This window comes from Babylonia areolata, chromosome 22, assembly GCF_041734735.1.
Source record: "Babylonia areolata isolate BAREFJ2019XMU chromosome 22, ASM4173473v1, whole genome shotgun sequence".
In the NCBI taxonomy this organism is placed as follows: domain Eukaryota; kingdom Metazoa; phylum Mollusca; class Gastropoda; order Neogastropoda; family Buccinidae; genus Babylonia; species Babylonia areolata.
This window is the reverse complement of record NC_134897.1, coordinates 42,257,632-42,269,757: the sequence shown is the minus strand read 5'-3', so window position 1 is coordinate 42,269,757 and position 12,126 is coordinate 42,257,632. Positions and strand designations below refer to the sequence as shown.

The 12,126-nt window shown below is 37.4% G+C and overlaps 1 protein-coding gene across 1 annotated transcript in view; it reads left to right on the top strand.

Moving 5' to 3' along the window:
• Positions 1-690: 690 nt before the first annotated feature.
• The window catches only part of LOC143297266 (uncharacterized), a 16,082-nt gene continuing 4,646 nt past the window's right edge, over positions 691-12,126 (top strand). The window contains exons 1-4 of the mRNA XM_076609512.1: positions 691-766; positions 7,130-7,265; positions 9,738-10,739; positions 12,058-12,126. The exon at positions 12,058-12,126 is cut by the window's right edge and continues 46 nt beyond it. Of these exons, the coding sequence (XP_076465627.1) occupies positions 7,130-7,265; positions 9,738-10,739; positions 12,058-12,126 (1,207 nt within the window). The 5' untranslated portion in view covers positions 691-766. The remainder of the gene's footprint in view (positions 767-7,129; positions 7,266-9,737; positions 10,740-12,057) is intronic.

Genomic DNA, 12,126 nt, shown 5'->3' with positions numbered 1-12,126 from the left:
CTGAGGTAGGACACTGAGAAATAGTGAGCAGCATTGTAAGAGCTGAAAATGTGAGGAGTGACAGCTGGATTCTACGCGAAGCGAGTACTATATAAATGCGTGGCTTGAATTTGATGGAAAGCTAGTGAAGAGTAAAGAGATGAGGGCTGAGAAGTTTCATGTCGAGCCGAATACAAGAACTGATACACACACACACACACGCCGCCGCCGCCACACTACACACACACGCGCGCGCGCGCGCGTGCGGCGCTGTACATCAGTGCACAAACAACATTTCACATCTGAGGAGAGAAGATGAGGAATCGCACTGACAGAGTCATGCGAAGTTCTGTGCTGGATGTCAAGTCAGACGTTGGATTTGACACCGTGGCATTGCAAACGTGTCGATCCCTGTTACCGCTGCTATACTACTTGACTGATTCTGAAACTGTGCAGCACGGCGCCAACACTGAACATGTCACGAAACCTATGTTACAGGGCTCTTGCTCATTTTTGCCCCCACCCCCACCTCCCTCACACCTTCCCATCCACTCCGACCCCCCCCCAAACGACAAGCCTTGCGACTTTATGACCCAGGCTTTCCTGACACCACGTGGTTATGCACGCGGAAGTAAACACATGATGGACTGAAAACAACCAATGGTGTCACGTCCTCTTTTTTTGTCCGACGACGAGGAACTTTGAGAGCAGCCGAGACGGAGAAAAAGGATGCTCTGACCTGTGCACGATGCTTTCTAAGATCCGGAATCGAGAATAGAATTCAAAGGTATGACGAAATCTATTTTTCGAAACTTAAAATGCGTTTTTGAATTGTCTATACGTTGAAATATCGCATGAAGCGCATGGTTTTGAACAGTCGGCAATACTGACTGAAACAATGCAGGAAAAGCAGACGACATTATTCAGGGACAATGTTTCAGTTTCACCAATGAAGTAGCCCAGAATGAAAATAAAACACGATATTCATAGCAAAAAAGTACAGGTCTACAGACAACTTAGTAATTGTGCAATTTTTTGTTCTCCATTTTGTTTTATGAGTTACTGTGAACTTTATGTTCTCCTTGATCTCTTTCTTGTTTTTAAAAATCGGTTTCTTGAAGTAGAACTATCAATTAATAAGTCATATTACACAGTGTTGCATAATATATTTCTTGTTTCTGTTCAGTACCTTCAGCAGTGCTTGCTGCCTGTTTCAAACTCTTCTCTAAAAAAATGTTAATTGGACAAATAATGTAATTTTACAAGGCTGGAAGGATTACAGTTCTTTGCACTAACTTTAAATGCCATGTTCTTGTAAACTTGTGTAAGTACAGACTTCCATAATGAGTTTTAAAAAAGCTCTTTTTATATAATATTTGATAATGTTAGAACTGCATTTCAATTCACAGCAGGCTCAATATTTTTTTCAGTGGTGTGTTTAAATTCTTAATGTCAGAAACAAAGAAAAGAAAAAAAAGACCAACTCTAAGGTGGACCCCAAAATCTAACCATCTGCCAGCCACTTACAATGTGTTGTGCTCATTTTTTGTTAATGTTGTTTTTCCATAGCGTCTACATCTAGGAAAATCAGAAATCCTTAAAAAAGTAAAAATTATCTACAAAACCAGGTACAAGGCCATCACACCATTGATAGTTTCACAGAAAGAAAGGTAGATAGAGGGAGTGGCCGTAAGTCTAGCATGAAAGATAGAGCATGATCCTTTGCAAATCAAACAAATCTTGGCATCATTTCCAAACATTGCACAAATTTCTTCAGAATGGTACAGTCTCTCTGGGCTTTTCCAAATAGAGTAGACTGAGCAACACGCTAGGCGCCACATTCCAGGCATCAGAGATGTTTTCCCATCTCCCTTGCGGCAAATCAGTGGCATCGTGTGTGTGTGAGTGCAAGTGTGTATTTGAGTATGGGTGCGAATGTGTGGGGGTGTGGGTGGGGGTGTGTGTCATGGGGGCTATAATTTGTGTTGTGGGAGCTATAGAATATTGGAATGTGCATGTATGTATATATATGTGTATGTATGTGTGTGGGGCGGGGGTGTTATGGGCATGTATATGTGTGTGTGAGTGTGTATCATTGTATGTGTGTACCATGGAAGCTGTGATAAGTAGGAATGTGCATGTGTGGAGAGGGAGGTGCAGGTTAATGCCAAGTCAAGTCAAAATGATCTTTATTGAGGGTAAAAGAATAAGCTTTACAAAAAAGATGGAGAGACAAATAAGGGCTGAATGGGGTTATGAATGTGTTTTTTCATCTAATAATTCTAGATCACGAGGAGTAGCTATCATGCTGAATAACAACTTTCAGTTCAAAATAAAAAAAAACCCATTACAGATACTCATGGTAATTATATCATTTTGGTCTTAACCATATTTGATATTGAAATTCTATTGGCAAACCTTTATGGCCCTAACAGAGATGACCCTATATTTTTTGAAGAAATTCAGAAAAAAGTTGAAGAGCAAGAAATTTCTAACGTCATAATGGGAGGGGATTGGAATTTAGTAATGAATCCCAACGTAGACTACCACAATTATAAGCATGTGAATAATCAGGGAGGACAAGAAAGAGTTTTAAAGATGATAGATGATTTACAGTTAGTAGATATATGGAGGGAACTCAATACTGAAGTCTTAAGATACACTTGGAGGAGACCAACTCCCTTACAACAAAGCCGTCTTGACTTCTTCTTGATCTCAGATAACCTGGTTACTGATGTTAAAGACGCTGATATTTTGTACGGTTATAGAAGTGACCACTCTTTAGTCAAAGTTGACTTAATATTTAATACAGAACCCAAAAGAAAACCTTTTTGGAAATTTAACTCATCTTTACTTAGAGACAGTGATTATATTAAGTTAGTGAAAGAAACAATAGAGAAAATAAAGGAACGGTATGCAGTATTACCTTATGCACGAGAAAATATGTGTAATATCCCAAAGGATGAAATTCAGTTTACTATAAGCAGCCAGCTCTTTTTAGATGTGTTGATAATGGAGATAAGAGCAAAAACTATAACTTTTGGAATAAGAAAGAAAAAGCAACAAATAGAAAAAGAGGAAATGTTAGAAAAGGAAATACAACGACTCGAAAAGGAAGTTCGGTCGTATAATATAATTAGAGAATTGCAGGAGAAGACGGAAGAGCTCATACAATTAAGAAAATTGAAAATGGAAGGGATAGCTTTAAGATCCAAAGCAAGATGGGCATCTCAGGGTGAAAAAGTAAGTGAATATTTTTGTAATCTTGAAAAACATCACTTTATCAGCAAACACATGTTTAAGTTATTTACAGATCAAGGTAATATACTGACAGAAACAGATGAAATACTAAAGGCGACAATACATTATCATGAAGACCTATACAAAGAACAGAATGTAAAAGATTTAGATATTAGTGATTATGTAAACAACTTACCCAGACTTGATGAGACAGAATCAAAACAACTAGAAGGATTAATTACAAGACAAGAAGCCACAGATGCTGTTAGAAGAATGCAAAACAACAAGAGTCCAGGTACAGATGGAATGACTGTAAATGTTTTCTAAATTTTTTGGGAGGACATTAGTGACTTTGTTGTGAGATCACTGAATGAAGGATTTATAAGTGCAGAAATGTCAACAACACAGAAAGAAGGATTAATTACATGCCTGCTAAAAGGGGATAAACCAAGGGAATACTTAAAAAACTGGAGGCCTATATCCTTGTTAAACGTTATTTATAAGATAGGATCAGCATGTATAGCTAGTAGAATTAAGTCAGTCCTGCCTAAGTTAATAAATGAAGATCAGACAGGTTTCATTCCAGGTAGATACATTGGTGATAACTTAAGAATGCTATATGACATCATGCATTACTTAGAAAAAGAAGACATTTCAGGCTTACTAGTTTCAATAGACTTTGAGAAGGCATTTGATTCGGTAAACTGGGTATATATGAACAAGGTCTTAAACGCTTTTGGATTTGGAGAAGATATATGTAAATGGGTAAGCACTTTTTATAGAAATATAAAGTCATATGTCATAGTAAATGGTAAGGTATCCCAGAGTTTCAGAGTACAAAGGGGGTGCCACCAGGGAGACCCGATTTCGCCATACCTATTTGTATTGTGCTCTGAGATTCTGGCATGCAAGATAAGGGAAGATGAGGGTATTAAAGGCATTAGCATATTGAACACCAAATTTAAAATTAGTCAGTTTGCTGACGACACAACATTTATGTTAGAGGGAGATAAAGAATCGTATGAGAAATTATTTGAAACACTAAATAGATTTGAAGAATTTTCAGGTCTGAAGTTAAATTATGACAAAACACTAAATGTTTGGTTAGGGTGTATGAGAAATTCGAAAAGGAAATATCTCCCAGAAAAGAATATGAAATGGAACCCCCCCAATTCAAGATTTTAGGTATATGGTTTTTAAACGATCTATCAAAAATAACTGAAGTGAACACAAGGGATAAATTAACAGAAACAAAAAAATTATTCAAGATTTGGTCAAAACGTATATGCACACCCCTCGGTAGAATTGCTATTCTCAAATCTCTCATACTTTCAAAGCTAATATACTTATGGATTCTTCTTCCAAACCCTCCAGACAAAGAAATAAAAGAATTACAGAGACTATGCTATGAATTTGTATGGGATAAAACGCCAGATAAAATTAAAAGAAAATACTCGATACATAATGTTGCAAATGGAGGAATAGGTATACCAGACATAAAAAAGTTTATACATGCTCTTAAGATAACATGGATAAGGAAATTATACACAGGAACACCAAAGTGGAAGAGAATCTTACTTATAAAATGCCAAGAAATTAACTCACTACATCTGTATGGTTCAAGAAAGTTTCTAACTATCGAATGTAACCAATTTTGGAAAGATGTTTTTCAGGCATTCACGAATTTTACGAAACAAATAGAATTAAAAGAGCCACACGAGGTACTTGCAGAGCCCCTCTTTTATAACGACAAATTTAGAGTTGGTAACAACACAATCCACTACAAATGTTGGACAAATAAGAATATATATCTGGTTAGAGATGTTGTTGATGAGAATGGGTGCTTCCTTAGTTACACGTGCTTTACAGAAAAAATATAATATTAATGTAAATTATTTAGTGTATATGGGATTGATACATTTGATAAAAAGTTACTTAATTACACATAATATTTATCTAAGTGATAAAACCTGTAATGAACAATCGAAAGCACTACACTTAATATCCTCTACTATGAAAGGCTCGCAAATATGATATACTTCTTGAACCACTCTTTATTTACAATATAAATTCTTTTGTTAAGTGGGAGCAAAAATTAGATATCATCGTTAATTGGGTAACCACCATGAAGCAAATAAAAAAAGTAAAAGAGATAAAATTGAAGTGGTTTCAAATTAAAATTTGTCACAACATTTTAGTTACAAACAAAATTCTGAAGAAAATGGGTATTACAAACAGTGACAAGTGCAATTTCTGTAAAAATGAAATAGATTCAGTACAACATTATCTATGGTTTTGCAAGTTCTCTCAATTGTTTTGGAAGGAATTAAAGAACGTTTTAAAAGAAAGATGTGATACTTGCTCAAACATTAAGTTAAACATAGAATTAGTTCTATTTGGAAATGATAAAATTACAAAAATAGATGAAACTTTCAACTATATTATTCATGTTGCAAAATATTTTGTTGATAAATGCAGAATAAATAAGATTAAACCATGTATAGAGCACTTTTTGAATGATTTAAGAAATAGTTATAAAGTAGAAAGATATATGCATTCAACGGAAATGTTAAGCATTGTATTTATGAGAAAATGGTGTCCATATATAAAACTTCTTGAAAACAGTAACCCATAACAAAATATTATGAAAAGATAAAAATGCACAATAATAATGAAGGCTCAATGATATATATATTTTTTTAAACTTGAACAGATGTACGTGAATGTGTAAGTATGCGAGTATGTAAATAATATATGCATGTGTGTATTTATGTGCACTTATGTGTCTGCAGTAATAATGTTTAACATGACTGTGTAATGGGTGTTTTATATAATCACGTATAGAAAACTAGAGGAAATGTGTTCATATATAAGATATCCCATGTGTGGGTTGTGTTCTTTCCACATTACGTTAGCTAAGCAAAGTGTCCATAACTCTATGCTGATGCTAGATATAATGTCAATTATATGTTATAAAACTGCACTGTTACACATGATGAAAATCAGAAAATGTGTCCAACCTGACCAAATTGATAGAACAATATATTATAAGTATAATGACTTATGACGACGATGTTATTGTTAATGTACACTGCATTCTTTTCTTTTCTTTTTCTTTTTTTCTTTTTCTGTTTTTTCCCCATTCTTTTCCATCTGCTCTGAATTGTTGTAATGAATTAATATACAAGGTGAAACGGTGGTCGACCCAAGAAAGTCTGGGAACATGCCAAGAAAAAAAAAGAAAAAAGAAAAAAAGAATAAGCTTATACAGCTTTTTTACACCCTGCCCTCATTAACAAAAAGAGAAGAAAATTAATGTGGGAGATTGTGTGTGTTGATGTGTCGGGGCTTGTGTTCTCATGTTTTCATAGTCTGCCAAACACCAACATGAATTTACAGGATCTCTAACTTGCATATGTGATCTTGTGCAGATGTGCACACAGGAAGAAGATTAAGGCTTAAGCAGGTCTGTACATACATTTACATTAACCTGGGAGGCAGGGCAAATCACCTGTAACAACACATCGGGCACTGCTGAGATTCGAAACCAGGAGCCTCAGCTTCAGTGTTCTACTTCTAACCACTCTGCTGCTGTGATGGTCATATATGGTATGATTTCTGTATGGTGGTCTGTTGTGTCTGACTGTGACCATCACAACAGCAGAGGAGGCAGCTGCTTTCCCAACTGTCTGTGCTAGAATTTGATTATAGTGGAGAATGTCTTGCCCAAGTTACATCCCCACTCTCTCGGCTAAGAGGGTTTTAGGACAGTCGGCACTTGGATGATTTCTGTAATAAAATATAACTGTACAGATACAGTTGTTGGAGAGTAGTATGTGGCTTTTGTTAAAGGTGGCGGAGAAAATTGTTGTCCAGCAAAACTGATAGTTTCCCCCATTGGTTCAGTCAGATGATGGCAAACAATGTGAACTACCAGAACACTGACCAGAGGCTGTGGGGGAGTGCAGACCCCCAGCTGGGAATCTTCCATCGAAACAAGGAAGATGAAGAGAAAGGGGCTTACTACAATGAAAACTGGATGAAAGGTAACAAGTTGATATTTTTGACACGTTTTTTTACCTATTATATGTTGACTCACATATGTCATGTGTAAAACAAAAGTGAGCCTGTGGATTAATCTGGTCTTGGTTGTGTGTGTGCATGTGTGTGTGTGTGCATGTGTGTGTGTGTGTGTGTGTGTGCACCTTCACTAATGTTTTCTTTTAGTGGTTTCTTGTCTCGTGGTTGTTCTCCATCAAGATTATTAACATGAAAAAGATTCTTCTCCACCCCACAACATTCTTTGTAATCTGCCACTGTATGTATTCATTATATTGTGGCCTTTGTTATTAGTAACAATGTTATGATATATAATATAGTGCTTTGTTATTAGTAATGTTATGGTATATAATATAGTTTCTCTGTCTGTCTGTCTCTCTTTCTCTCTCAAGAGAGAGTGTGTGTGTGTGTACTCTATGGGTTTTTTTCCCTGTGTAGTTTATTAATACCATGCTTGTGCCTCTGTGTGTGTGTGTGTGTGTGTGTGTGTGTTGTTACCATGCGTATGCCTTTATGTAGTATTGTGTACACACGTTATGACTTAAGTAGCATTGTGTAGTGCGTGCAGTGACACATACAATGTTGTATTGTAGATCCTGTTTCAGGGCGGGGACTGGATGTAAAAAAAGTGCGCCAGTGCTTGTCTATCATCCTCGAAAATAAAGAATATTTCTTGTCTTGTCTTGTCTTGTCTCTCCCTCTTGCAGTTCTGTCATTTCAGTGTCAGTATCTCTCTCCCACAGGTTTTATTTCTCTGGTCTCTCTCTCTGTGTTTCCATCTGTCTCTCAGTCTCTCTGTCTCTCTTTCTCTTTTAAGAAAAATACTACAGAGAATTTTTTTTTTGCCATTTTAGTATGTTAATGTCATCTGTGAATCAAAAAGTGTTTAAAATCTGTTTGTTTTTATATCGAAAACTTTGCATTTAAATTCAAAGCTAGAATAATGTTCATGGTACATTGTATGTGTGTATGTGTACGAATGGATATATATCAATTTGTGCATTTATCATGCTTAATGAAATGTTTTGTTACACTTCCCTTTATTTAGGGGCCATGGCCAATCAGTAAACCATTTGTTCTCTCTCTCTCTCTCTCTCTCTCTCTCTCTCAATCTTTCATTCTGTAGTTTGTATCTCTCTCTCTGAGTGTGAGTGCCTGCCATACTTTAATTCAGCGCATCAACACACTCAAAAACCCAAAGGTCACTGACCTCTTGCAAAACTGAGCTTGCTGCTGCCTTTAAGACTGCTGGGTAGTATGACCAGCAGTCTTCTGTCTTTTTCTCCTCACAGTAGTCAGTGATGACTGGTGCATACAACACAATTTTTTTTCTATTTATGTTTTCTTGTGAGCCCCCCACCCCCTCTTCAATGAGGGGATTGATTGCTTTTATTATTGATGTCCATTTATGGTTAGAAAATTTTAACTTACGTATCCAGCTCAGTTTCAGACCTTTAATAAATTGCTTGCTATCAAATATTCCTCATCCTCCCTTTCTTGTACTTTTAATTACTGTTTTTCTACTGTTTCAGACCTTTAATAAATTGCTTGATATCAAATATTCCTCATCCTCCCTTTCTTGTACTTGTAATTACTGTTTTTCTACTTATTTGATCCTGGTTTTTTTTTTGGTTCCAAATGAACTTAAAACATGCCTTCTGCACTTCATCAGTATATTTATCAGGTGGATTTGGTAGAAGCATCCATAACTGAGTTATTTTTGATAAAATTATTTATTTGAGAACAGCTGTACTTCCTAAAGGGGTAATCAATCTTTTTATCCATATTCTAAATAACATTCTAATTTAAGATATTTTGTCTTTATAGTTTAATTCTTCACATTCTTCTAAATCAACAGTAAGCCACACTCCTAAGATCTTAAATTTTGGTGGGTTCCACACCATTTTTAAATGAGGTAGATATCTAATTTGACATTGTTTTCTGCTACCCAGCCATATTGCCTGAGTTTTACCTGCATTCATATATAAACCTGAAAAACTACTAAACGAGTCTGTTGTCCTTATCATCTCTTCAAATGATATTCTATCTCCTTTAGTCATCAATTGGGTGTCATCAGCAAACTGTGCAATTTTGTGTTCTGTATTGTTAATTTTAATATCTTTAATCAATTTATTTTCTCTTATCATTAAGCCAAGGATTTCAACACATAAAAGAAATAAGTAGGGTGAAATAAAATGCGGTACTTATTTTCCCATAACATTTGCGTTAGATGCTGCTTGTATAATTTTTTTCCATTGCTGAAAGCATAAAGTGAAATATGGAATAAAATGAACTTTGCAGATGGTCTTGGAGGTTTAGTATTTTGTGCACAACTTTCTTTCTCAGTTTCTGTTTCATTGTTAAAGGTTGAAATAAGTTGTTTGTAAAATGGTAAATTGAAAAAGGATATATATATATATATATATATACAAAATCAATTAATCTTGCATTGTGAATAGATGCTTCAGGACTTGAGATAACGGGGGAAAGAACAGACTTCCCCAGCCCAGCTCACAGCATTGACAGCCTCTATGACCAGGCGTCCACCCCTGCCACTACAGATTCTGATGACGGTTACGAAAAGCCTGTGATCAGGATTGACCACGTCAGCAGCCTGGATAGTGGAGTGAGACTGGCAGGAGTGATCAGCGAGTCAGGAAAGGCAGGCAAGAAAGCCAAATGTAAACCCGTTCCAAAAAAAAGAAAAAACAAATCAGCTTTGCAGCAGGACAGCACTTACTGTCTGGCCAAATCAGACAGCAGTCTGGACAGCATAGACATGCCACCAAATGGGACACAAAATCCGAAGAAGGCCTTGTCACGCCAGAAGGTGATTTACCCAGTCAAAGGGGGCAGCGGTCAGGTCCTTACTGGTGCAAGAGAGCCCAGGAAAAGAAGCAGAGACCATACAGCGGAGAAAAAGAATTTTGAAGCTGAACCTCAAGGTGTCCCGGTGGTGCAGAAACAGAGCAGTGACAATCATCATACCAGACATCAGTTTAGGCACGTGCGAAGCAATTCCATCACCTCAGATAAATTTGAGGATGCACTTGAGTATCTCCCCGATGACTGGGTTCCGGCCAAACCGAAGGGCAGGGAAGAGAGAACGGTGGAACAAGCCGGGGGCAGCAATAGAAGTAAAGGGACACATCAAGTTGCGGCGGCAAACTACGAAGAAGCCTGGGATTTAAACCCCAGCCTGGAAGCCAAGCTGAGCAGTTTGAAGCTGATGCATTCCCGTCCAGAAGTGAAGGCACAATCCCAAGCGGAGGGGAATTACCAGGAACCATGGGATTTGTCCCGGAAGCAGCAGGAGCTGGAGGCCAGGATCCAGCAGGCCAGTAAGGGGAGGGGAGAAGGGGATGGGGGTCGCCAGTCCTCCTCCTTCCGCAGCCTCTCCCCTGAACGGAAGTACAGAGATGTGTGGCGTTCAAGGAGCAGCGCTTCATTGACATTCCAGCGTAAGTATGTTGCTTTGTTCATTCCTAAGTGTCTTGTGGGATAGATATTTCTTTTTGATTTTTTAACATTTGAAGTATCTTTGTTATGTGATTTGCTTCGTTGACATTCCAGCGTAAGTATATTGCTTGTCCATTCCTAATTATCAAAAGAAATAGATATTTCTTTTAATTTTTTTTAATTTGAAGTATCTTTTTAATGTGCTTTTATCATTTCAGAGGATATGCTTGCCTGCACATGTTTTTTTTTTCCTTTGCTATCTTGGTGTTCCCAGGCCAGTGGATATTAAAACAACAGTGGTATGGCCATCAAACCTTCAGGTTTATAACTTCCTGTCTCTAGTAATCAGTGCCACTGTCAGAGAAGACCAGAGAAATAGTTTACCTTCATTCTTATGTATAATTGGCCATTTTCAAATTCTGGGACTTGTTTTTCTGCATTTTTGGACTGCATTTCTCATGTTCATTTGTTTAGGACTTGAGATTGTATTGGAATTTTTGCCTGTATTTTTACACTGACATTTTGATAGCCAGTTTCCAGGGGTAAGTGCATTTATGTTTTGGTAACCTACTGAAGTGACATGAATTATGGGATCTTTGACATGACTCCTATCTTCTGCATGCATGTATACACACAGAGGGTCTGTAGGGTCTAGCAAGTTGGACATGTATTGGCTTTGGACACTGGAAAAATCATCACACTCAAGCCACTGTGTGCAGCCATGATGTGAACCACACATCTAGGGCAGAAGTCCTGTGCCCTGACCACTTGGCTGCATCCCTAAGTTTGGGGTCAGTTTGATGAACAAACCTGTGTATGGCTATGAATGGAATGTCCCACATACAGACCAGGGTTTTTACTCCCATCTCCACTAGACTGAGTGGTTCCCTGGGTGCTAGTTAATTAGATGAGACAATAAATTGAACTTGAAGTTCTATGTGTGGCATGTGCTAAGCACAAGTAAGGGAACCAGTGGCAACAAAAGGGTTGTCCGTGGCAATATTCTGTACAAAAATCCATTTTGAAAGTGAAACAAATGCACTTGCAGACAGAAAAAAAATCATAAAAATTAAAAGAAGGTGGGTCTGCACTGTGGCGACAAGCCCCTCCAGGGGAGAGCAGCATGAATTTCACACAGAGATATCTGCTGTGACAAAAAAGTAAATATAACACAACACAGCACAATACAGTACTGTGTAATGCAGTGCAGTACAGCACAACACAACACAATAATACAATACAGCACAATACAATAAAATACTCAGGTCTAGTTCATTTTGAAGGCCATCTAAGAAGAGCGTGTTCCTGATTCTGTTACAGCCTCTCATGGTGCGGAGTGCAGTGGACCCTCTCCTGCAACATCCTGCACTCTGGGTTCGGTTCCCAGCT